This window comes from Ammospiza nelsoni, chromosome Z, assembly GCF_027579445.1.
Source record: "Ammospiza nelsoni isolate bAmmNel1 chromosome Z, bAmmNel1.pri, whole genome shotgun sequence".
NCBI classification, from domain to species: Eukaryota; Metazoa; Chordata; class Aves; order Passeriformes; family Passerellidae; genus Ammospiza; species Ammospiza nelsoni.
In genome coordinates this window covers 87,369,071-87,395,779 of record NC_080669.1, presented here as the reverse complement: position 1 = coordinate 87,395,779, position 26,709 = coordinate 87,369,071, and the positions used below count along the sequence as shown (strand labels likewise).

The 26,709-nt window shown below is 40.5% G+C and overlaps 1 protein-coding gene across 2 annotated transcripts in view; it reads left to right on the top strand.

Moving 5' to 3' along the window:
* Positions 1 to 26,709, top strand: part of DYM (dymeclin) — a 210,015-nt gene that overhangs the window by 43,936 nt on the left and 139,370 nt on the right. For both annotated transcript variants that reach the window (XM_059492245.1, XM_059492246.1), the window contains exon 8: positions 39 to 181. In XM_059492245.1, the coding sequence (XP_059348228.1) occupies positions 39 to 181 (143 nt within the window). The remainder of the gene's footprint in view (positions 1 to 38; positions 182 to 26,709) is intronic.

The window sequence follows — 26,709 nt, the reverse complement described above, 5'->3', positions numbered from 1 at the left end:
TGAGTTGTGAATCAACTAATTTTTTTTTTCCTTTTCAGTCTCCCATACACCAGCAGACTTGTGAAAACTTTGCTGTATAATTTCATTAGACAAGAGAGAAGCCCTCCTCCAGGGACCCACGTCTTTCAGCAGCAAACAGATGGAGGAGGACTGCTCTATGGAATTGCATCTGGGGTGGCAAGTGAGTCTGATTTTCTATAAATTGTATTTCAGACCATATGAAGTATTGCCTTCTGTGTGCCCTCTCTTGCAGACACACCTGTAGCCCATTTCTTTTTCAGCAAGTGATACCAGTGTAGAAAAGCTGTCCACAGGCCTGCGTGGCCCATCTTGAGATGTGTTAGAATCTGAAGCAATTATACCTGCAGGACAGCAGATGGTAAAAGTATCACCTAGCCCCTGGGTTTTTTTACTCACACATTAAAAAACCCTCAACCAACCAAGTAGCGCCCTATTTGATGAATCACATACTTGAAGTTACTTAAAGTGTTGCAAGAAATAGTTTTATGTGCGCATTTTATTCTTTACAATTACTCTGTGCATCTGGTGACCTGCTCTGTGGCTCTGCTTGAGTGAAAGGTTGGGTTAGGTGGTCCCAAGGGGTTCCTCCTAGGAGGGCTCTTAGATGTAAGGGAGCAACCTAGATAGGAATTTTTGTAACATATTGTGCCTTTCCCAGTAAGTTGACTAATGTTTTTTCCTGATCAGTATGACTAGATTCTGACCTTTCCCAGACTGTTTGCTGTAGAGAAATACTGCCCGAAGAATAGCAAAGAATTGATGCTATTTGTTGTTCAGAAGAAGGTTTCTCATTTTTGTTATACTATACACTCTGTTTTGTTTGGTGGCTGCTCCCTTCCCCACACCAGATGTGTTTTAGTGTATATAAAAATCTGTCCTAGAGGTTTTTTCTTTTCCACTGAATGAGAATAAAACATAATACAGTGCTAACAGCAAAGGTAGATATTATTTTCTTTCTCCCCGATAAACTAGAGAACACTTTGCAAGTCAGTTGCTGTTAAAACCGATACTATTTATTTAGCTCTTTTGTGAAATCAATTCACTGGCAGCCTCCTGAGGGAATATTAAAGTTCAGGCCGCAAGGGGTCTGCCAGAGCTTGCGCTCGGAGGCAGTGCCCGGGTCCCTCCTCAGGGCGGCAGTCAAAGCGCACGGCTGCTGCGCTCAGCCCCGTCCGCGCTCCGGGCTGCGCCCTCCTAACCCAAACCCAGCGCAAAGTAGTGGCTTGCTTTGCGATTCACTTACACGCACGCCAGGTTAATTAAATTGTTCCTTGCAGTGCTTTATTCGAGAGTCCCATCAGCTATATTCTTTTCCTTCGTTTCAATTGCAAGGAGAAATTGCCCTTAACGTGTTTTTCTGAAACAGTTTTCAGTATCTGCATTGTAGTTTTTCAGTTTTTGCTGCATGTTTTGGTACGGAGTATTACCGGAGTAATTGCTGTTATTTATGTTATTATTAATTCTGATCTCTCTCGTGTCTTTTTGTGTCAGTGCTGCCACAGGCAAAACACTTCTTCCCCTCTTCTGGTTACTTGACTGATTTGTAAATGCATCCATATTGCCGCCACTCGAGCCTCCCTCTGTAACACTTCTTACATGGTATCCCCTGTGACTTTTTACCCGTTGTATATTAAGTTTCCATTTCTTAATGCAAACTCTTAAGATTTCAGCCTACATCTGTTCTTGTCTCTTCCTACACTCCCACCTCCTTCACTCCTCTTGAACCATTCCCTTAGCAACTACCTTGACGTACGCCTACGCTTGTTTTCTTGCTTCTTTCATGAGTACCTGAAGTGCCATCTCTTAGCCCGGCAAATTAAGTGTCTTCATTTAAAGCTTTAAGAAGAGGAGCCTTTTTAAAGAGCTTTCTAATTTCCTGCCTGGGAAAAGGGAAAAAAGGAGTACCACATCCTGTTAAAAAACAGAAATGTTTTTTTCTGTCCATGCTCAGACAGTTGCTTGAGATTTTTAAAAAATATTTGCCTATATATGATGTTGGACTATAGGTGAAACGTGGGCACAGTAGGGTTGTAGAGTAAATGGCATATTTACCTGTCTTATCTCTGAATTAACTCTTATGAAATCAATACTTTGGTTCATGTAGCCTCAGGTACATGGGTAGAGCACAGCACAAATGAAGATGCAGCAACACGAGGTGACAATCTGTTAGGGAACAAAAGGGAATTTTGAGCAATGAACAGCTGTGGAAAACTTTGATGTGATTTCTGTATTGTATTACTTTTTTGTGTTTTGTAATCTTTACATGATAGAAATTGAAAGAATGGAGGAATTGAAAACTCACTTCTGTGTTGCTCAGTGCCTTTTAAATACCACATAATGCTTAAAGTAAGTTTACTGAAATAGTCTAAATACAATCTACTTAGGATGAAAGGAGATAGGAACCTGGTTTATAAAAAAGTATTTTTAATATGACATTTTGAGGCCTAAAATAATTATTGTACATGTTAATTATTTTACTTAATACCACAGTCGTCTAAATTATCATGTGTAATGTCACTCCTGTTTTGTAGTCACTTGCACTGCAGCAGGAGATCAACAAACTCTTACAAGCACCGTATTTTAGATCCACCCTCCTTTTCCTTCCTTGTGATTCAGCAGGAGTGATAATTATACACGATATGAGCAGAATTTTACCCTTTCCCACAGTTAACCTTCTCCTGCTTCTCATCCTTTGTAGCCTGTTTTTCTTCCTCTCATGAGCTTCCTTAACTCTGAAACCACACAACCAACATCCTCACACCAATTACTTCTGGGTTTGGCCTCTGTCTGGATCCAGGTTACCTCTGTGCAAGGACCTTTTTCTGTCCTGGATATAAAATACCTGGATTGGATTGTCCTGCCAATTCTGTTATGCTCCAATAATTAAAGAAACAATGGTGGTTTTGGAAGGAGGGGAAAAATAATGGTATTTATTTTTGTGACTTCATAAAGGAGATTTTTCTCTACTGAGTCAACTTTGCTTTGTCTTTGTGGTCTTTCAGTAGGTGTGCACAGTAATTGTAAAGTGCTGCTAGATCTGGGGCAGTGTTGTGAAGCATAAATGACATTAATATGCATGGCAGTAGAATTTAGATATTAGAAACTCATTTATTGGAAACCAGAAATTAATTATTCTTGGTTCAAAAAGCACATTGAACCAACTTACCCTCAAACCCAAGTTTTTTTGTTGGCTCTAAGTTCCCTCTTCTTTTTTGTAGAGATTTCTTTACATTTGCCAATTCATAGTCTACAGTCAACTAAGTTGAGACAACTTTTTGTGGACAAGCAATATTTTTTTAAATTAGTCATTTTATTGCTTGCAAAATAGAATCCTTGTTAGAGTGAGGAACTGCCAAGCAGATGATGTGCTAAGACAGGGAAATGATAGTGCTACTCAAGACTGTTGAAAAATAAGTCAATTTAGATGGTTTCCTTTGAAATAGTTGATCCAGTTTATACTTTGCTATTAAAAACAACTCCAGACACTAATGCATCTGGCAGAAGTGAGGAGTTACTGCAACAGTGGGATCTTATTGAGTTGGCTTGTGCTGTTAGGGTGTTTATAGATGTGAGGGGTACAATGCTGTATCTGTGAGGAGCTCTAGCAGAGTCACTGACCGGATTCAGCTTCATTAATCACCCAAGTCATCATCATAACTAATCTGCCACACAAATGCACTGTTGTAGCATTAATAGAAATTGCAGAATTTAGTGTGTAGTGATCAGTGATGGCTTGTTTTCTCATGTCTGTATACTTTCGTTGGAAATAGAGAAATATTCCTGGCCATTGATGATGTTATATCAGGCAAGTATATGCTTTACTCTGTACTGTTCAGCATTAGGATACCTGAAGGTGTCAGACCTCTGTTGTATATCTGTGATTTATATACACTACAGCTTATTCTACTTTTTTTTTTTTTGGTGCTACTCTCTGGTAAATAGAAGCATTTGAATGGTAATTTTTAACTTTACAAGAAAACTGTTTATTAATATTTAGTGTTTTATGTTACTATCTTTTTCCTCTTCAATTTTGTGTAGCTTGATTTGTAATATCTACATTAAAATATATCAAAGTAGAGAGACACAAAAAGATACTAACAATGTATCTGTTATTAGTCTGATACTAACAATGTCTGTTATTTCCTATTGTTATGGTTTCACCAACCTTTACTTCTGCTAGCAAATGCTTCACTCTGCTTGCTTCGACCTTCCAGATCCTTTTTGTGATGTGTCACAGGTCTGGTGTCTGTCTCTGGTGCTTAGTCAATGCTTAGTTGCCTGTTCATGCCCACCACAATGGAAATGTACGTTTGAGCTTTCTTTTCCAGTTCTGTCTGTTTGTTTTCCTTCTTGCTTACAGTCTGTAAGTGTCATCCTCTTGATTCTGTAACTATGATGTTTTCCCCTGTCTGAATAGGAAGATTGAGGAAGTTTCCAGATCTTTAATCTTTCACTTAGTTCCCGTGACAATGTGCCTGACACAGAGCAAAGTGTGTGGCTGCAGTTCAAGCATAGGTACTTTGAGAATAAATAGTTGAGTATTCTGGTTGTGTAGCTGTGGCTGGGGCAGTCTGCAAGAGCTGCACAGCAAACTGGTGCCAGAGCAGCTTCATCCTGCCCAAAATCTGTGCTTGGGTGCTACAAGGACCACAGAAGCTGGTTTGAAATTGGGTTGCTGCTGCCTGACCAGTGTCTCAGTATCGCCTTTGAGAGTTTTCAAGTTTTTATGACAAAAACTCACCTTCTGCCTTAATTGCATTGGTACAGAAATATATCGTGTCTGAGAAGTATCTCTACAGACCAGAGATGTACTCACTATCAAGCTCTTAGACACTTCTCTGATGTACACTGTGCCATGTATGTTCTGTTACTTGTAATGTAATTTATCTTTGTGTATTTGCATAGTGTGAGAGTATAGAATGGTTATACAGCAATAGCACTTCTGGTGGCATTTGTCCCCAGCTCCACCAAGCTCTTGGGATTTGAATGACAAAGATCTGAAACCAGAACAATTGTAGTATAATTAAGAAATAATGATGCTCCAAGGGCTGGAGCCCCTCTGCAGCTGGGGCTGTTCACCTGCCCAAGAGAAGGCTCCAGGGGCATCTCAGAGCCCCTGCCAGGGCCTCAGGGTGCTCCAGGAGAGCTAGAAAGGAACCTAAAACAAGACAAGGAGGGGCAGGACACAGGGAATGGTTGGTTTCCCACTGCCAGAGGGCAGGGACAGATTTTGGCACATTGGGAATTAGGAATTGCTGGCTGGGAGGGTGGGCAGGCCCTGGCCCAGGGTGCCCAGAGCAGCTGTGGCTGCCCCTGGATCCCTGGCAGTGCCCCAGGCCAGGCTGGATGGGGCTGGGAGCAGCCTGGGACAGTGGGAGGTGTCCCTGCCCATGGCAGGGGGTTTGGAATGGTTTTTAAGGTCCCATTTCAACTCAAACCATCCTGGGTGTCCATGAAATTGTTGATCGGTCCTGTTAGCTTCACCAACATTATTTTGATAGTAAACCACTATTAGTCAGAACTAGCTGTACAGGTAGCATGGGCTTTGCTCTGTGAGCTCTGCTCTTTGCACATACACTGACAGTAGTGACAGCAAAGCATGGTTTCCCAGAATAGCGGTTTATACTATCATTTCCTAGGCTTGATAGTTCTGAAAAATCTTTGACTCTGAAGAGACTTATCAGTATCTATAGGCAGGTGTCAGAGCAGGGATCAGACTCTCTTTGTGGGACCCAGCAATGGCACCAGTGGAACTGATGCCAAGGAAGATCCACCTGGACATGAGGAAGACCTTCCCTGTGCAGTGACTGAGCACTGAAACAGACCGGAGAGGCTGTGGAGTCTTCCTTGCTGGGGGATATTCTAGACCATCTGAACACAATCCTGTGCCATTACTTTGAGATGACCCTGCTGCTGGGGGGAGCTGGGACCAGATGATCCACTGTGGTCCCTTCCACTTTTACCCATTCTGATATTCTGTGAAACTGTACATTTTTCTTTTATTTTTGGACAGGCTGGTGCTCCTGGGGACCCTTGACTGCCACCATTCCACCCTTGTGACAGTGACAACATTTTTCATACTTAACATTGTGGAGGCTTATGTGTTTTTAAACTCTTTTCTGTGATGTCTTCCTGGCACTGCCCAGGCTTGTGTTGTGCAGGGAGCTGTACTGTAGCTGTGTCAGCTGTTTGGAGCAGGGACCATCAGTGCACAGCACAGCGAGGCTGTGGTTCATGACTAGAGCTTCTGATTTCTGTGGTCATACAAACCCTAATTGTAACCATATGCTTCAGCTTGTTTACTGAGAGTGCAGCAGCAAGTTTCACGAGGTGTGTTGGTGATTTATCTCCCTGACATTTATCCTGATATTCCAAAACCTGAGCAGCTTCAAATAACCCATTATAAAAGAGAAGAGAAAACCTATTGGCTCAAAAATGGTTTTGCTTTAATTCTTTAGGGGAAATTGCTTGTTAAAGGAAACCAAGAAGCAAGCTGATGTATTGTAACAAAGTTTTAAAAGTTGATATTTTGCAAGGATTAGGGCTAGAAAAAAGGAACTTTATATGGCTGAGAAGCAGGTATTTCTTGCTTTCCAAATTCTTCTTTGCTCTAGAGAATTATGGAAATAGAATTGAGATAGACAATATTTATAATTAAAGAATGTCAATAATCAGCTATGTAAAAAAAATGAACTTGAGCAGCAAAAGCAGTTATATTTGACTTTTTCTTAAAGTCCCATAATTTTTTTCTAGTGGATGGTAAGAAATCCATAGCTCTTTGCCTTATAATTGAGTGTCAACAAGAATGTTCATTTCCTACCTAATCTTTATTTTAGCAATAAATGTGAAAAGGCTTTAGAAAGTATTTTTCAAGTTAATTTTTGAGCATATTTCAAATGACAAAGATGCTTGACCATCCATTCTGTCTAAGCAACAGTCCAAACTCTGTGGGTTAAAGGTTTGGTACCTTTTTCCTGTGGGCTGCTGCACTTCTTGTACAGTGTTAACAGATACTGTGCTCAGGTGAGAGCCCACCTGCAGAGCTGCCCCAGCCCTGGCTCCAGCAGCACAAGGAGCTGGAGCTGCTGCAGCCAGTGCAGAGGAGGCCACGGAGCTGCTGCCAGGGCTGGAGCCCCTCTGCTCTGGAGCCAGCCTGGCACAGCTGGGGCTGTTCAGCTGCACCAGAGAAGCTCCAGGGACACCTCAGAGCCCCTGCCAGGGCCTCCAGGGGCTCCAGGAGAGCTGCACAGCCCCTGGGGACAAGGCAGGCAGGGACAGCACCCAGGCAATGGCTCCCACTGCCAGAGGGCAGGCACAGATTTTGGCACATTGGGAATTAGGAATTGCTGGCTGGGAGGGTGGGCAGGCCCTGGCCCAGGGTGCCCAGAGCAGCTGTGGCTGCCCCTGGATCCCTGGCAGTGCCCCAGGCCAGGCTGGATGGGGCTTGGAGCAGCCTGGGACAGTGGGAGGTGTCCCTGCCCATGGCAGGGGTGGGATGAGATGAGCTTTAAGCTTTTCCCTTTCAACGCAAACCATTCCAGGGTTTTTTGATCTTGAGGTTTTTGATGGTACTCCTTCTGGATGGCAGATGCAGATTTTGTAGCATTAATGACTCAGAAGATTAGGTTCTTTTGCACTAATATTTAATGTTAAAATAACACCTACAACTTACAGCTCCATAAGGGATTTATTCTTCATAATTTTGACAACACCTGCCCTAAAGTGCTCAGGCTGCATTGTTTAGCTGCATGATTTCTCATGAAAATGGATAGGTCAGGAAAAAGGATGATCTGTTTGTTTCCAGATGCAGCGATGCCATGTAATGAAAGGTCTAAATTTGATGTCTAATAATTGACAGGTGCCTTGGACTGATTGGATGGATAGGAGAAACTGAGCTGCATTGCAAGTCAGGATGGAAGAGCATTGATAAAGCTCAACAAATTCCTTGGCTTTCTATTGTTCTTTCTTAAAAATTGTTTTTCAGGTCTACTCATGGATTAAATCCATCTGAAGCTGCTTTTGTTAATAAATTACATGTTACTGAATAACACATTAACTGTTTCCCTTTCATTGTCCTGCCAGATGTCTGTGCCATATTTTGGAGTGGGAGTATTCAGACATCAGATCACTAATTTTAACCATTGTCCATGTTCAGCAGAGCAGGGGAGTTACATTGCCTGGTGTGTGAAACTCCTTTTAATAGTTAAATTTTGTGGTTTTTTTGATTGGTTGTATGTGTAAAGACTAAAGGCTTGAAAAGGCAATGCTGTGCACTGCCTGTCTGGAAATATTGATTAGCTAGCTCCTTTTTCTACGGGTTCTGTTTGCTCCAGTAGGCTACTGGAGTACCAGTTCTGTGAAGTTGTCATGTTATTTTGCATTTTTTTTAAGGTTTTATATATATTTTATTATTGATACATCATAGGTAAAACAAGGGTAGAGGAAAGGGTGTTTGTCCTTTCTGTTTAGTTCCCTGTTCCCTCTCACCTTTAGCTTCTGCTCCTTCCCTGAAATAAAAGATGATAGATCTTTTTTTAGTGCATCTGCAAGGAAAATTTGTATTTTAACCCATTCACTAAATAACTCCTGAAGTCTGGTAGACTTTTTGACATGTAATAGGTTAAAGAGAAGTTTATGAAATATGTTCAGCTTGGAATGGACTTGTGATAGGAGAGGCACATTTTAGATGTGGAAGTTCTGTTTCATGATCAAATTAGTTCAAGTTCTGAAACAGTTCCATCTGCCTTTCAATATTTTTGTCAGGAGAGAAGCCTTAATTTGTGATGTCAGTCTACTCAACTACAGTGCTTAAATGTGAAGATATATAAATTAAATACAATGCTTACTTAAGGAGCCTGCAGGTTAACTCTGATTTAGTAATAGTACTTAGGAGACAAGAATATTCCCTGAAGAAAGTGGTACCTGTCTTGCCAGAGCTAAGCACCTGTCCAGAAGGAGGTGGGTAATTAACTACCTCCATAAACAAGTCATTAATGCAAGTAGAAATTGTTTTTCTGCCTTTTGAATGCGCACGGTGTGAAGGAATACTGTGCTTTTAGGAGATGACTGTGATAGTTTTTGCTGGATCTCTGAGGGAAATGAAGGAAAACAAAATGTGTTGTGGAAGCAAAACTTTGAAGAGCACCAAAACCAAGAATCAGATGGATACTTGACTCTCTTTAATCTGTAGTGAGAATATCTGTGTGCATTTCTGTGTATATTTGCACTTCGAAATTGCAGTCTTGCAGATCTGTACAGAAGCTTTACTCCTTGACTCATAAAATCATAAATCTCAAAAGATCATAAAACTGTGCTTTTATTTTCCTAAGCAACCTTGTTTTAAATTGGTTATTTGCATTTTTTATTGTGGTTGGTATGCAAAGAATACATTGAATTTGCAGAATGTGAGACAAAAATTTTTTGAAGGATAAGACAAGTTCCATCCCTGGACATGTTCAAGGCCGGGCTGGACAGGGCTTGGAGCAGCTTGGTCCCTGCCCATGGCAAAGGGCTGAAACAAGAGGAGCTTTAAGGTCTTTTCCAACCCAAACCATTCTGTGCTAAGAGGAAATACTGTGAAAGTCTTGGCTACAAAACATTTTGTAATTTTGAGGTGCTGTACAACCCTGGAGGTTGCAGCACACACCACCTGGATGTGGCTCAGAGTGTGTTTTCTTGAGCCTTGTTGAGTATGCTCTTAAGAGCACAAACTTGCAGTATTGGCTATATGGACTGAAATGTTTGATTTTGAGGGTTGATTTCACAAATAATTTCATTTTCACGGCTAATGATCATTAGTTTCTAATGAATAATTTTTTGTTCAAAAGGGGAAAATGTTCCTCTACTTTTAAGCATAAAGAACTTGGAAGTGTTTCCATCTTTTTTTTATTTCTATGGATTATAGTTGTACTTGCTTGTTTTTGTAGACCCACAGAGGAGCTAAGCTCTGCACAGAATGATCTAAGATTTAATGAGGCCTTTGACTAAAATCTTTGTCTTAAACCAACAAAGACAAACCCTTAATGCGATTATACCATCGTTATTTTTTACCTAATGTTCTAGAAGACCCAGTGGTAATTGAATGTGTTCTGCCAAACTGTAGTTTCCAACACAAGTATGAGATTTTTACATAACCTGATAAATGGCTATTTTTCCTTTTGAATAAGCCATCAAAAACTTTTCCGTCTTTCTGTGAAAGACTTCCCAGCCAAAGCAGAGCAAAGCCAAACAGATCATGTGCTTAGCAGTGTATTAGTAGAAACTATTTTCACAGTTGCAGATTTAAGTTTTATTTCCTTGTCCTGAGGCCAGTTACTATTGTTGAGTAATTTGGTACTTTCGTGATTGAGGTTTAAGTTATTGGTATGTGGTAGTTGTAGCACTGAGCATGAACATTCATTTTGGTGACAGTTGGGGTTGTTTGTCAATTTTTCTCTTTTAAGCGAATGGCATTTTCCAGAGTGACTCACTTTGGGGAAAGAAAAATACTATTAACAAGAAAAGAATGTGGCACCTAGGAATAGACATCCTGGTTGAAAAGAATGGATTTCCATTATTGAAAAATAAATTTCTGCATTACATGGAAATTCAGTTAGCATCCTTACAGGAAAGTGTGAATTTTTGCTTGCTTCTAAGCAATTAGATTTCTGTTTGGATTTTGAATATATATGAAGCCCAGAGCTATGCTGTTGAGAAGCTCTGTCAGTTGGTGTCTGGGTGGTGACGATTGTCACAGATGAGGGGATGTGGCTCAGGCTGAAGTGACATGCTGCTTTTGTGCAGGCTGACTGGGTGAAGGGCTAGAGCAAGAGGGAAGAAATGTTACCAGCACCATAGCTGGAAGGCAACTTTATTCATTTTATCTTTTAGCAAATATTGGCGTTTAATAAAACTAAACACTGTAAACTTAAGTGCTGTGTGAAGTAAAGGAAAGGACTAGATAGATGAGAGGCTGAGGGACAGGCACAGAAGCAAATCCCTGAGTGTCCCATATTGTCTCCTGGTCCTTTCCATCTTTGTTTCTGTCGTGTAAGACAAAGAATGGGGATGTGTGGAGCTGGGAAGGTGGAGCAGCTGTGCGTCGGAGGATGACTGACATTTCTAACCCAGGTATGACCTGGCTGCTGACATGAAGCATGTTGGTTACATGTAAATGGCTGTTGTGATGCAAACCCATTCCTGATGTGAATGTGTATCCAAGAGTTAATGTAAAAAACTTCCTTTGTTAGGCTATTGTTAAGGGCTTGCTTATGCCAAGTGGAGAGCAAGTTGGTCTGATAGGTTATCACACGTTATTTTTATTTAGCATATTAAACAAATGCTTTCATATTTGTCTTTCTACATAGTATTTTGTCCAGTATTTGTGCCAAACACTGCTCTCTTTCCCCCTTGACTTTTCAGCATTTTGTGAGGTTTGAGGTAGAATATTACTGGTAGAAATGCTGCAGTACAATGGACAGATTTTCCTTGGCTGGGATCCAAACCCTGTATTCCTTTTGTGGATATTAATAATGACAGAGTTGAGACCTTGTCACTCTTGTGCTGAATTGGGTAGGTAATAAATTTAAAACTAGGTTTCATAAGAGAATTGTGGTCAGGAACAGGATAATATTTTCTGTCTATATGAAAAATTTCAGAATGAGTCTGACTCTGGAAAGATTCCTTGTAATTGTTAAAAGACTGAATTTCATAGCATTCCAGCTAATATTTTGGATTTTTGTTCAGCAGTATGAGACTCTGATGCTGATAAATACATAGACCTATACTCTCAGCCTGAACTGAGAGTTTTCACTTTCCTGTTGGTCTTAATTCACACAAAACATGTCAGGAGGATGGCCTGGGCTGGTCTTCATGGTCCCTTCCAACCCAAACCATTCTGTGATGTCTGTCATACAGCTGGGTTTGAACCTTTGGGGAAAGGTGGATTTATAGATTCGTTTAAGCCTTTAGAACAAACTAGTTTTCAGCTGATCTGAATTAGGGCTTAAATGAACTAGGACTTTGGAGGCAAGAAATAGCTCTTACACAACTAGTTGTTACTGTACCACCCATGTAATATCTGCCTGAATACAATGCTTTGTGTAGTGAGATTCAAAAAAAATGGAGAGAAGGTTAGCCAGTAGAATAAGAGAGAAGTGAATAATTTGTTGAGAACCATCTTTGTTCTTTTTCTCTGTGTTCTCAAGGAAGATCTTGTATTGCAGATACCAGGCTTGCAGACTTCTTTTGGACTGGCAAAGCTCTTAAACAGAAATCTTACTAGGGGCTGCATGTCTAAAGAGTTGTTTTTTCTAAGTGCATAAGCTGGTCTTGCATTACTCTCTGAATACTTCTGAAGGCTTTGTCTAAACATACCTGTACCATTCTTTGGAAACAGAGCAAGCCCCCAGGACTGCCATGAATCATCAAATCACAGAATCACAGAGTAGTTTCCGTGGTAATGGACATTAAAGTGCCATGTCCCTGCCATAGGCAGGGACACCTTCCACTGTCCCAGGCTGCTCCAAGCCCTGTCCAGCCTGGCCCTGGACACTCCCAGGGATCCAGGGGCAGCCACAGCTGCTCTGGGCACCCTGTGCCAGACCCTCAGCACCCTCACAGGCCGTAATTTTTTCCCAAGTAAAGAATTGTTTTGGAGATGATGATAGCAGATTGTGTGGTGTAAAAGTGTTCATGTTCCTCTACGTGGCAAAGGATGTGTATTTATAGCTTTGCAGTGTGTGGTTCTGGGGTCTGGTTATGCACAGAGACGTTGTGTGCTTGTGCAGAATCCCAGTAACTTCAGAGGAAATCTTCAGATGAGACCCTGAACTTTCAACCTGTCAGTTTTAGCAGTGGTGCAAAGTGCTCCAGGGAAAGAAGCTTCTTGATCATGCTCTGAATTCATAGTGATGCAAGGAGCAAACAGAGGAGCATTTGATTTTTCATAGAATACTAGGTGAACTGTGTTGGGCTTTTTACACAGTTTATGCTGAAAACAATCAGAAAACCACAGTTAGAAAAAGTGCATAATTAACATATTTAACCATTTGAAGGAGAAACATTGGTGCAACATTCCAGATGCAAACCAGGTATGTCACGTGGTGCAGCACACGCAGAGCACATTGATATCTGGTGGGAATGTTGAAATAAAATGTCCCCAGCCACTTCCAGTCCTGAGGAAATACATGACATCTTTCAGATGAAAAAACTAAAACCTTAATATGTAATTTTAGAATTTCTTTATATCTAGTTATTCAAATAACATTATGAAGAACTTTAATTTCTGTGGTCAGCAACAGACACTTGGGTCTTTTGTGTTAAGTGTTGTTTCACAGAAAAGTGTGGCAAGAGGAACAAAATAAGTCAAAAGAAAACAGTTTTACTCAACAGAGAATTTAATTATTTTCGAAATACAATGTTTGGAACTACCTTGGATTTCTGTAGTGCTTGGGCAAGTCAGATGTGATATTAATGAGAAATTACCTATACAGGAAAGTTACATTTTAGAACCTCTGAAATGATAAAAGAACAGCTGCTATAGAAGAATGTGTGGAAAATAAAATAGTAATTGTTAATTTTAACAATGTAATGAGTTTTACTATAAATTGCATAAAGAGTACTTGCTAGGATATATTAGTAAACTGTTTATGATCTTGGTGGTGGTGGCAGTCAGGCACAGCAGCTTGAATGCCTGTGACATCTCTGATTGACAGAGACCTAGTGACTAGTCCAAAAATGATATGTATAGCTGCATGTATCTAACCAGAAACACCACCCATACTGTGTAATGGATTAAAGATTCCTTTGGTTTGGAAAGGCTCTCCATGGAGAAAAGGTAGTTGTAAATCTGTAGGTACAGTGCTAAAAACACATGTATTCTCTTCATCCAGAAGGTTTTCTTGGAAGCCTTATGTCCTAGTATGGAACCTGTACTAAATTGTAGCAGGAGAGCTTGTTCCCAGACATCCATTACGAACAGCTGATCAGTGGAAGTAGAACAGATGCCCACGAGTCTTATCACCTGCAATGTCCTGGAGGAAAAAGTAAAAATAAAAGTTCCCCTTCCTGGTAATTGATTGGCCTGTGGTCTCAAAGTCAGATAAATCAAAATTTCAAGTGTCTTGAACAATGATTTTGGACTTCTTGATATTAGTATGTGGTTGAAGTTGTGTAGGCTCGTTGGCCCAGAAGACCCTTCAGGCACTGGGAATGAAGCAGAATCACTGCTTGTCTTGCTGACTGAGTGCTGCTTTTCCACATCACATATGGAGAGCAAGACATGGACACAGAGCATTCTGTCAAAACGTGTGTGCCTGACGTCAGAGCTTTTCAGACACTAGTCCAGACTTACCAGGAAGTTCTCTCATCACTGAGGAATCTAATTTGGTGGAAATTATGGATATTGGAAATAAATTATGTCTTTAAAAGCTGTTAACTTTCAACAGAATTGCTGGTCTTCATGGTGAGCCACTCTGAGTGTGTGTATATGGCTGCTCCCCTGGAAGTGTCCAAAACCAAGTTGGACAGGGCTTGCAGCAATCTAGGTTCATGACAGCTGTCCCTGCCCATGGCGGGGGTGGAACTGGGTGATCCTAAAGGTTCTTTCCAGCTCAAACCATTCTGTGATTCTCTCTGTGTCTCCATGCAGGAAAATTACTTTTTTGTAAGTTTTCTCAATGATCCAATAATTTAGTCTCAAGAAAAATGAATAGCAACAAATTTATGGTTGGACTTGACCTTAGAGATCTTTCCAACCATAGTGATTTGATGGTCTGTGAAATCTGGAGTACTTTTTTTAAGTTAAAAAGCCCACCTGATGAAGCAGAATCCTTAAAACAGTACAGCAAGTCTAGGACTGTACCAGACACATTCATTTTCTTGACTAAACAGGAGACTTCATTGCTACTAAGTCTGACCTTACTTGTGATTCTCCATGAACTTTCCTGTTGCCAACTATTTTATTAAATGCATCAGATGACTGTGATGAGAAAGTTTTTGAGATGACTTCTAGTCAACCTCTTTAAATTGTCTTGGGACCAAGAAGTGAGAGGTGGCAAGGTGTTCCATTGGCATTTCCAGAAGCAGCATTGCTCTTCCAAGGTTTCTCTCAAACAGCATCTGGAGCATCTGCTCCTAAAATCAAATGTAAGATCTGCACACAAGTTCTAGTGGCAGGTCTGCTGTTTCAGCCAATCTCAGTAATAGTTTGGTGATCATTGAGTGGAGTTTGCCAACATGCTTAAAGATAATCTGACTTCGCTATGGAAAAATCTGTTGTGGTTTCAGGCTTTTTCCCCCTCCTTGACTTCCTCTCCCATTTTTCAGTTCAGGGATTTTGTGTGCTGTCTTTTCTGTAAAAAGTTAAATTTGGGATTTGCTGTACATCATCACCCTCGAGGTGGTGTTTGTTGTTTCTTGGTGCAAGCAGCCTGGGAGATGGACAGAAGCTATAGAGCCTCTGATTGTTGTCACTGTTGTTTTTGAACAGGAATCACATGTAATCTAGGTTAGAGAACTGCTTGTTATGTAAAGGCTTTATGCAATTGGAAGTGCAGCATTTTACATTTTTGCAATTAAGAGAGTTCTCCTGAAATAGTCTTAGCCTAGATGGAAAATGTGCTCATTAGCCACGTTCCTATTCTTGCCCAATGTTCTGTTTAATTTTTCTACAACCTTTTAACATGCTGTGGCTGCTGTCAGTGCATTTTTTGTGTAATTGCTGTATTGGTTCAAATTGCTTATTAATGAAGATTTATATAAATTTTTCCTTTTCTGAGATATATTTGCCTTCCCTATCCCGAGTTCGAAAACATTCTGAAGCTTTGCAAAAGTTGTACTCTTTCCCAAACAAACAATTTTAAACTGCTGTAGCAGTCACAAAACAAAGTCCTGGTGACAGCAGTTGGTAGAGCTGAGTGATTTAATTGCAGCATTAAAATGAACAAATGCAGGGAAAGCTATTGTGTGTGGCTGGTCTGGGTGTGTTTGCCATTTATGCTGGTGCTGCTTTATGAATAGAAAATACATTATGTTTAATATGGACTCTCATGGGACTATGGAAGTTTACTGTCTCAGTGCATCAAGTGATAGGAAGAAAATAAGTAGCTACGTATTACTCTTGTCTCTTCCTCCATGGTTTTCCTGTTGCCTTGGTGCACTCTGTTGACTTATAAATGTTTTTTAGAACAGAAGGTAAACTTACTTTGAACAATGTATAGGCAGTAAAATTTAATAATTATTTTCCTGAGTAGTCAACTAAAATGTTTTAAACGTAATCCTGTGTAGCTTGTCTAGTCAGGATAATGATTTGTCATATAATATGTAGCTACTAGGGGAATTTTTGTCCTTGCTAACTAGAAAACGTTGATCTTTGCCATTTGGCTTCTTAGTATTTTCACTGGAAGAAGAAAAAATAACCTTATGAGCTTTTGCAGTTTGTGTATTGGAAAATAATGTGTTCTCAATCCCTCTTACAGTGTTTCTCTTCCTGTCTTTTTAATAGCATCTTTTTTTCCCTTCTGTGTTTTGCACTCTCTCTCCCCACCATGGCCACCACCAGTCTGCTGAAACTGATGGCATGCTCAAATATTTGGAGTAATTTTTAAGTCATTCCAGCATCCTATTGGTATGTCAAGAACTGGCATATTTGCAAATTGCAGAAGTCAGTTTTTAAAGCATAGAAGCTTTGTAGAAGTTAGCTTCGGCATGTATGTAGAGTTCTCCAGTTAATTAATTTTAAATTAGATTTTCACTGTGGTTTGGCACATACTTGGGACAAGTACAATGCAATTGCTAAAGATGGAAAATAAGTACTAAATAATCATTTCACCTTGTGTACAAATCAATCCCTTTGTCTTGTCACTTTTTCTGCCTTAGGAGGCATGCTTTGAAAAGAAGTAATGACTGTAGAAATTAAAACATATAGTTCTGTCTGGTTAGTGTGGGTATTGTGCTCGACAGAATTCTTCATGGAGCATGGTGTCGGTAGTGGAGCTGTCATTGTGTCCTTCCACAAGTGTAGGAAGGGATTTTATGATAGGATAGAGTGCCAAATTCTTTCAACTACAATTAAAAGTGGTCCACTATCCATCAATTGCAATCATGTGTGTGTGGGGGGTGTGTCTTTATGATTAAACTCTTATGTCTGTGTGAGAGGTGTGGGAGGAAATAAAAGGTTGGAACGGAATAGTTGATATATTGTACATTTTCTTTTCCCAATTTGTTCTGGAATTGTTTTGGAGATCTTTAATTCATGCTTTCCTCAAACAAATTGATGCTGTGCTTGCTTAAAAGTATATTAATTAAGCAGTATCTTGTTTTGTTTTTTCTTTTGGGCTTGTTTCAGATGATAATTAATAACTAGTTAAGAAAGTCCATAGATGCCATTTGGATGCATAAGGCATGTTTACCCAAATTCATGCTGATTTTAGATGTTTGAGTTAGAACTGGAGCTTTTATGGCTATAACTACTTTGGAATATTCCTTAATGTGGAGTCAGGTGTTTCTGCAACTGCTGATGCTTGTTTTAATTACTTAAACTTGAGCAAGAGAAGTTTGGCTTACCTTTAGTTGTATCTGTGGTGAGGATTCGTAGGTGTGAAATTCTCAGGTTTAATGTGGGCATTGAGTCTTAAGGGACAATATAAAAATGCTGCATTTCTTAAAAAAATTCTGAATTTCCCCCTGAATTTATCCTGATCCTTCATTTGAAGGCTTTTGCTCCAAAGGCAGCCTCCTGTTTGGCCTGTGATGTCTGACACTTTAGGGGAAGGGAGGACCCAGATGTTTGGGGTCAGAAGGAATGACAAAAGTCAGAGGGTTTACAAAAGTTTAGGAAGCTTTCCTGATGAATTACATGCATGGCATGGAAATTGGTGTGTTAGTCCCTGTTCTTCTAGTGTGAGCACATGGTGGTGGATTTTGGATAAAGGAGTATAGTGAAAGGGAAGAGAAAGAGGGGGATGGATTAAAGAGAGGAGGGAAGGGAAGGGAAGGGAAGGGAAGGGAAGGGAAGGGAAGGGAAGGGAAGGGAAGGGAAGGGAAGGGAAGGGAAGGGAAGGGAAGGGAAGGGAAGGGAAGGGAAGGGAAGGGAAGGGAAGGGAAGGGAAGGGAAGAGGGGTTTGTCCCAGAAAAGTGCTGCCCTTCTTCCAAATGGCCTGTTCTGTAGCCACATCCTGGTATTTCTCATGCTTGTTCTTACGAACAACCCTTGGCTGTTGTTCCCAAAACCAGCTCTTGGCTGTTTCCACAGCCATCCAGCTGTTGATGTTTGGGATCTACATGTTAGCCCCTCATCTTCAGGGCTTCTGCAGAGCCCTCAGCTGCTGGAGGGGACCTGTTGCCAAGGGAGGACACCGCAGCATTTGGTGTTGCCTTTGCAGTTGCTTTCACTGGTCATGCATCAGATCTGTTGATGGAGTGTGCAGAAAGTGTTGGGAAATGCACCCAGAGTAGTTCATTTGCCAGAGCCTGACCTTCCCAGAGTGCTCCCTAAAGGCCTCTATGGCTTGTTGGCCTCTTTGAGGAGCTGTCAGATTGTTTGGAAAAGCTTTTACTGTTGATTTTTATACCTTTAGCAGGCTGTTCCCAAATTACTTTTGGCTCGACTTGGTCTGGTTTAGCATTGAACCTTGCCAAAGCTTATATACCTTTTTTTTTCCTGGGTTGGAAAAGACTTAATCTTTTTACATTTTGTAGTCTCCTTTCTCTGCAGTGGAGTTATGGTGCTTTTCTGTCTATTCAGGGTCTCTAACACAGACATCCCCTCTAAGCCCTGATGTAGTGACTTGAAGTTGTCTTGTTGCCACTTAGGAATTCATAAGCTGAACCTGTTTTCTTACCTGTTTCTTAATCTTCAGGATAAGTGCTAAAAAACTGCTAACTGGGAAAATAAATCCCATTTTGATACAAAACTTGGAAACTGGAAGAATCCTCTGAATGTTTTATAGTTAAAGCACTTGAATTATGAATTGTGGACAAATCTGTGTGGGAGACGGATAGGTGTTTTTGTTTTTAGGAAAAAAAAAATCAGTTCATAGAATTGTAGAATCTTGTAAGTGTTCGGGTTGAAAGAGACCTTAAGAATCATTTTGTTCCACTCTCCTGCCATGGGCAGGGACACCTTCCACTAGACCACGTTGCTTCAGAGCTCCATCTAGCCTGGTCTTGGACGCTTCCAGGGATGGGGCAGCCACATCAAGACCTTGGAACAAAGGTTTTTTTCTTGTCTGCAAGAGAAAGGGAAGTAGATATATGGGAGGTTTCAGCAGAGTTTACTCTCAGCTGGAAGGTAAATCTGGATCAAATTAATTCTGCCAAGAATGAGAGATGTTGTAGACATCGCACATTTGACAGTTATTTGGTACTCGCTAGTTCTGTATGTGGATGTGTATGTATATAATAGAAAAACTATAAAATACAAATAAAATACAGACTGTACAGAAACATATGAACATGCTTACATTTAATAATAGAAATATAAATGACCCAGTGTACTGCATCTATATATTTAGTGTATTTATACAAAAATATACCATTTAGGGATCAAAATACTTGGAGATATAAAAATAAAATGTGTAAGTTACATATGAGAATAAATTGTTTAATGAATCTAGAATATATTATATCAATATGACATTTAGTCATATTGAGTCGTGCTGTTTGCATGTGGTAATTTGTAAGATTCCCACTTAAACAATTTCAAGTGGTTTTATAAGATGTATGTACAGCATATACAAATATGACATATGTAAATACGTTAAAGCAAATGTATATGTAAAAATGTAGATAATACAAAATATAAAAATATTCCTAGGAAAAAGCTGTTTTGGCCTGCAGAATTTCAACTTTGGAATTAGGTTTATCCATCTCATTCAATGCTGGCTTCTAATTTCAGCCTCAATAGTTTATGTTTATTGAACTGCTTCTCTCAGCAATTGCCATTCTGAGAGGATCTGTCAAGCAAAGATCTGTCCTTTATATATCTATATAATTATATCTGTATAATTGGATACATTCTATATATCTATATCATTAGCTAGTTGTATGTAAATACAGAATGGGTGTGTAATCAGTCCCAGTGTGTATATAATCTGCTCTGACTCTCTTCAGTGGGTCAGAGATCTCTTAGGAAATTGGGACGTCAGCTCAGGAACAACGCACATTCAGGCCAAGGGCATCAGGATGTAAAGGCCCTTATTAAGTAGAAAATTCTCATTTTTATAGATAGGGGAAAAAGAGGAAATAACATGCTTGAAGCTTGGCTAAAATTACACAATCAGTTGACATTGCAGCTGGGAATAAAATTCCACTGTCCTGATCCTTATCCTCATGTTTTAAATGCTGGGCCTTGCTTCAAGGTTAATAAAACATGCTGTTTACATGTGATAATGTGTGTAGGATTCCCACTTACCAAATAATTTCAGTTGATCTTCTAGGATGTAAATACAACACATAGGTGTTTCTCATTGTCTTACCTTGCTAATGGTAATTGTTTTGAGCAAGGCCTGCTATCAGCTCATGCCAAACAGTTTAGTGGCACTTGTGATTTTCCATGAAGTGTTGGAGTAATTGTGGGAATGTGGAGTGAATTTCATCCTGGAGAAGAGAAGGCTCCAGGGACACCTCAGAGCCCCTGCCAGGGCCTGCAGGGGCTCCAGGAGAGCTGCACAGCCCCTGGGGACAAGGCAGGCAGGGACAGCACCCAGGCAATGGCTCCCACTGCCAGAGGGCAGGCACAGATTTTGGCACATTGGGAATTAGGAATTGCTGGCTGGGAGGGTGGGCAGGCCCTGGCCCAGGGTGCCCAGAGCAGCTGTGGCTGCCCCTGGATCCCTGGCAGTGCCCCAGGCCAGGCTGGATGGGGCTGGGAGCAGCCTGGGACAGTGGGAGGTGTCCCTGCCCATGGCAGGTGGGGGCTTGGAATGAGATGATATTAAGGTCCCTTTCCTCCCAAATCATTGTGTGATTTTGTGTGTTTGGGATAGCAGAAATGTTTCTTATGAAAAATACTATAATATTCAAATGAGCCACTCAAAACCTGGTAGCCTAAAAGGATGTCTCTGTGCAGCTGCTGATGGTGGAGGCCTACATAGCTTGTCGGCATCATAGGGCTTGCCTGGGCTACCTTGGGATTGCCAAGGAGCTTCCACACAAGTGAGATCTACGTGCAGATCTGGAGACTGCGGTACCACCTCAAGGGCAGTTGTGCTGCTCAAATTTTCTTTTTTAACTCCTAGACTGATCTCATACAGAATGAGAATTGCTTTGTACATTATATTAAAAAGTTATATTAGCTCCTTTTTCTCAGGCACGGGCCCTATTGTAGGTGATGGCAGAGAGGCAGGAGTGGCTTGTCCTCACTATTTCCTAACTGTGCTCCCAAAGGGCAAACTTCTTTTCCCTTTATGGCTTGGCGCTATTGCAAAATGCTTAGGAACAGGAAAAGCCCAGAGGATTCCCTTGCCCTGTGGTAAAAACATTTTTACATTTTTGGGTACTGAAGATGAAATATTATGGAACTGAATGTGCGCGCTAGAGAAAAAATAAAGTGCCTCTAAATATATTTTTTCATATAAATGCAAATCTTTATGTAATTCATTCCATAAACTGGCAAATCAGTATTTGGAACCAAAACTTTCTCAATGCTATATATATGTAATTTTAGTCTTTAATAGTAAAGTTAATGAGTGTTAGCACATGTTTCTGTATAAATTCAATGTTAACTATCAGTTTTTGCTGGGAAAAAACATGCAGGCAGAGTCAGTAATATTTAGTCAACCTTTTTCTCCCCCCATAGTATTCTGTTTTCATAGTAAATTTGACACACCAAAACCTTTCCCTACGCCATCCCCTCCACGCTGGCCATCGACCCAAAAGAGGGGGAATTCGGTTGGCGTTGGATCCATGAGAGGGCTCCAAGCAGCGTTCCGTGAGCGGCAGCGCTGCGCAGCTGGTGTGGCTCCAGCCGCGGTGTCTGGTGACAGAAACGTGTTCCTGTCTGATGCCGCTGCCGTTGATGTCAGTGCGAGAGCGGAGCCAAAGGGCAGGTGCTGACATAAAACAGCTCGTCAGCCTTGGCAGCAGCTCACGCCCCGCTCCGACACGGAGCAGGGACACTGGGTTCTTTCAGCTGAGGAGGCATTTTCTGCTAGTCAAGATAATGAAAAGTTTTGCCTGTGGCAGGCTTTTTCTGGGGGTAGGACTTCATTCCTCAGCACTGCTGCTTTCCTCAATGCTTCATCATTAAAACTGCCACTTTAAATAATGTTCGTATGGCTGGAGCTGGTATTGATGCCTCAAGATAAGCTTATAGAGCACTTTCTGTAGTGAAATCCAATTTTCATTGCTCACAGTTTTTTTTTTTTCAGACTTAGTTGTTTGTGGTGAAACTTTTCATGCTGAGTATCTTCCTTAGGTTCTTTTTTTTAGATTTTTTAAAAAATTTTTTGGCACTGCTTTAATTGAAAACAGTTCTTCTGTTTCTGAGAATGAGGTTAGGGAAAAATGTTACTTAACCAATGCTGAATTCTTACATCTGTTTTATTGAGGAGTTTTAGAGCCTTCATGCCTTGGAACAGGCTCTTGAGATTTGGGAAGCGGGGCTTAGGGATTGAAGTTGTGGATAGAGATGTGCCATTTACAATCCCTCTTAAAGTTTACTAAATCTGGCTAAGTTACAGGGTCCCAAAACTTGCCGTTTGCATACATTGAGCAGAAACTTGGTGAAAAACTGGCAGCAGAATTGTCTGAATGTTGAGTTTTCATGAAGTGTGTTCCACAGAGTGTCGTGCCAGTGAGGCTCAGATGCTGCACCCCTCGTGAGGTCCATGAGGCTGTTCCAGCATCCAGGGGGGACTTTTCCTGCTCCATGCAGTTGCTGGTGGACCAGGTTTCAAGCAAGAGTATTAAGACTTAGAGTTTTCTTTGTCACTGGAGTAGCAGGTAGTGTAGAGGAAGAAGTTACCTCACACAAACAAAATGTTACCTCTTAAAGGAAAAGTAGGGGTTAAGAAATGCTGGGTTTAAAAATAACATGTCCATTGCACTGTGGAGAGGTGACAGTCTCCAAGGAGTGTGAGCAGATCTTCTCAGAAATAAGGGTGGCAGCCAGAGCATTCCTAAGCTGTGGAACTCCAGGTCTTTCAGCTGTGCTTATATTAGGAGTTTTATTTGTTTTTGAATGCTCTCCTGAAGGCTGATAGAGAAGCTGGCTGGAATTGCTGCAGGTACCATTGGTGAGGTGCTTCACAAGTTTGGAGGAATGAAACTTAGGTCTAGGAGGGAAGCAGCAGGTCTGTGCTGACTTTACTGTGCTAGCTATTCCTTCTTCCTTTCATAGGGAATATGAGTGAATTAAGTGCCTGCAGTCATGACAAACCAAAAGGAGCAGTGTGCTAAACTCACTAACTGATACAAAAATCTACTGCTCTGCAAAAGTAATTTCTTGGATGCCTTGACCTGTCTAGCAACGTTACAGGTCACTTCTTTCATTGATTGTCTGGATTTCTTCTTCCCCCTTCCCCACTATGTGTGGGGATGAAGTTCTCCTGAGGGTCTTACATCAAAAGCATTAGTTAATATCAATACCCTGATCAGCACTATTTAAAAATAATACTTACAAGATGTTTGCTTTGTAACATGTTTCAATGTTTGTTTCTGCCTCGTATTTTGCCTGATAGAGTCAACAGAAGATGTTACTGGAAGTTCCACAATTGGTTGAATTATACACATTTAATGTGTTCCCTTGCACTCTGACAAGAACAGTAAAATACCAGGAGGGTACCCTGGGCAAAAAAGCCAGAAAATTTTTCTATTAAAAACAAAAATAATTAAATGAATAATAATTTAAAAACAAAAGACTGAACAAAATCCTCTCCAAGAGCTAACTTTCTCTCCCCAAAATCCCACCAAAATAACCCAAACCAAAACAAGGCCCCAACCCCCAACATCCAACAACTCCTTTTTAATGTCTCTATGTGAACTTGTTGTTGGCGTGAGGTTTGCTGTTCCAAGGTTGATAGATGATTGAGTCAGACAGTTCCTCTAAAATTAAATACAACACTGGGTGGATTTGCAGTTTTTCCCACATTTCTCATTCGTTTTCCTCTCTCTCACTCTCTTCAAGCTTGCACTTAGTTTCTCAGGTTCCAAGTAGTCATAATACTGTGGTATTTTGCTCTTGTATTATACCATAAAACCTTTATTTATTTTTTCTTGATATTGTGGCCACATTTGCAGCTTCACTTATACTGGACAGTCTTCAAATGTGCAGCAGGAGTATTGTTCCATCTCAGAAAATGTATCACTTGTGTCCAAAGGAGTTGAAATACGTATTGCCAGCAGCAGGCCAGGACTTGGTCTAATAAAAATGTGAAGATTTCTTGCTTAAGATGTTCTCCTCCTATAGTTATTTTTAATCTATTTCTAAAAGTGAATTAATGGCTCGTTAGAGTTATTCCCAGCCTTATTTGGCCTTTTGATTCAGATGTATGTTATGTAATTTGCTTTGCTTAATTCTTCAAGGTGTCTGTCTCTGGGTATGTCTACTACTCATGCTCCAATTACATATAATAAAAATGTCATCAGGGATTTCCAGCTAACAAAGCTATTCCGTACTTCAGCATCTCTGGGCAAGTAAGAGAAGTAGATCCCGTCTGGAAATGTTAAATTTGTCATAGACTCATGGAAACATCAAGTTTGGGAAAGACCTTGAAGACCATCAAATCCAACTGTAAATAATATATATAGTTACAGGTAATATGATTGCACTGAGTTTACAGGTGTTGACTTTGGTTCTTTATGTTTTTGTAGTTTTTCAGATTAAATACTTTTTAGGGGGTGTCTTTTTACATTTCTGATTCCTCTGTGATGTCAAAAGCTTTCATGAGAATACAACTCTGTAGCTGAGCTTTGTGGTCTTGGGAGAAGGTGATTTTCTTCTTATTTTAAAATCCAAAACAAGAAAAAAAGTAGTAATGCAGTAGTTAAGGTTCCTGCCCCGAGGAAGGCTTGGATGTTTTCAAATTTCACAGTAAAGATCCCCTGAGATGTAGTGATAAAAAGGGAGATGAATGGTTTAAAATGAAATAAACACTGTTTCTGCAGTGAAATGAGGGATATGCTTATTTATCAATCTATGCAATTTAGTGTTTGCAATCTTTTTCAGTTCCATGACATTTGAAAGGTCGTGCAAAGTATTGGAGCTGGGATTAATTGCAGGAAGCAAACTGGAAAAGACTTTAAAAGAAAAGAAAGAAAAATGTGTGTATGTAATTTGGCTGGGCAACAAAGGAGACCTGACTGTGCCTTTTATTTAAGGGCTGTAAACACTGAACTGGGGCAGAAATGTTTTATGGTATTACACAGAACCACTTAAAGGAGTAAGCAGATGAAGCTGAATAAAGCAATGTTTAGCTGAATATTAGGAAAAAAATCTTAACATTGAGGTTTATTAGATTATGGAACATGCTTCCCAAAGGATGTGGTTCAAGCTCCATTACTAGTCCCTTAAAATTAGTCTGGATAGAATAACAAGCTGTTCTGGAGGGAACACTGTTGCATGGATAGGGGATGGACACAGTTACCTAATACATCTTTGCATTTCACTTGCTTCCATGATTCATTTCCTGAAAAACTACTTCCAGAATGTGTTAATGACATCACAGCCCTGGGCACTTCAGACTCATCAGCGCTTCTCTGGCTTCAGAGCGTTTGTGTGGAGATTTCCTGGGCTATCTTTTCCCCACTGGCTCCTCCACTGCACCCCAGCCATTTGCTGTGGTTTTCCTGTCCTGCTGCAGCACTGGGAGCAGTGGTGACATCAAAAAGTCGAGTGCCTGGGATGTATTTGAAATGTGTGGGTACAGAGACATGAGCTTGGCTGTTCCTGGAGAGGCTGGGACTGGAACTGGGGCAGGCAGGCAGGGAGCTGGTGTTGCAGAGCTTGGCTCCACAGAAACAACTACCTTCTGCTGTTCTTGGCAGGGAGGATGAAATACTGGTCTCCTTTACAATAGTGTTATTAGGTGTGAAAACCCTCAAACAATTAAGTCATACTCAGTCATGTATTTCAATGAGCCAGTTGAAGTCTATGAAATATAGAGCAGTTGTTCTGTTGCAGTGATTTGTTGAGAAGAAAATAACTTGGTTTTTAAATCACTTCTATAATTCTTTTTGACGTTTAGAGAAGTAATCTAAAACATGCACTTAATCTTTCTATAGCATTTCAGTCACTTTCCTGTAGTATTTAGGAATTAAATACTTAAAATATAGTAGTAAAGCGACTGAAATATAACACAGCACCTGAAATAAAGCCATGGCAATCATCTGTGTAAATTGTGTGCCTTTGACCTTGCACTAAGGACTAAGTAGTAGTTCAATGGGATTTTAAGCCTGAATATGGAGTTCCAAGTGATCACACATTTACTCTGATACGCATCATGTCCCATTCCTGTGTTCCAGACAAGAAACAGAGTCAAGATGGGTTGGTACATGGCTGTTGTCTTAAAATGCTTTTAAATTTAGTGTCTCCCATGTGTGAATTCTTGCTGCAGCCTGCTAATGACTTTGAGAGCAGCTAGCCTACCAGTACTTAAAGTACAAATTTATTTTGCTAGACTGTCTGACATTCAGAAACTATTCATTTATTGCTGTTTGTAGAACTTTTCCTATGTTTCATGCTAGCTTGGGTTAATCCTGCTAGTCCAG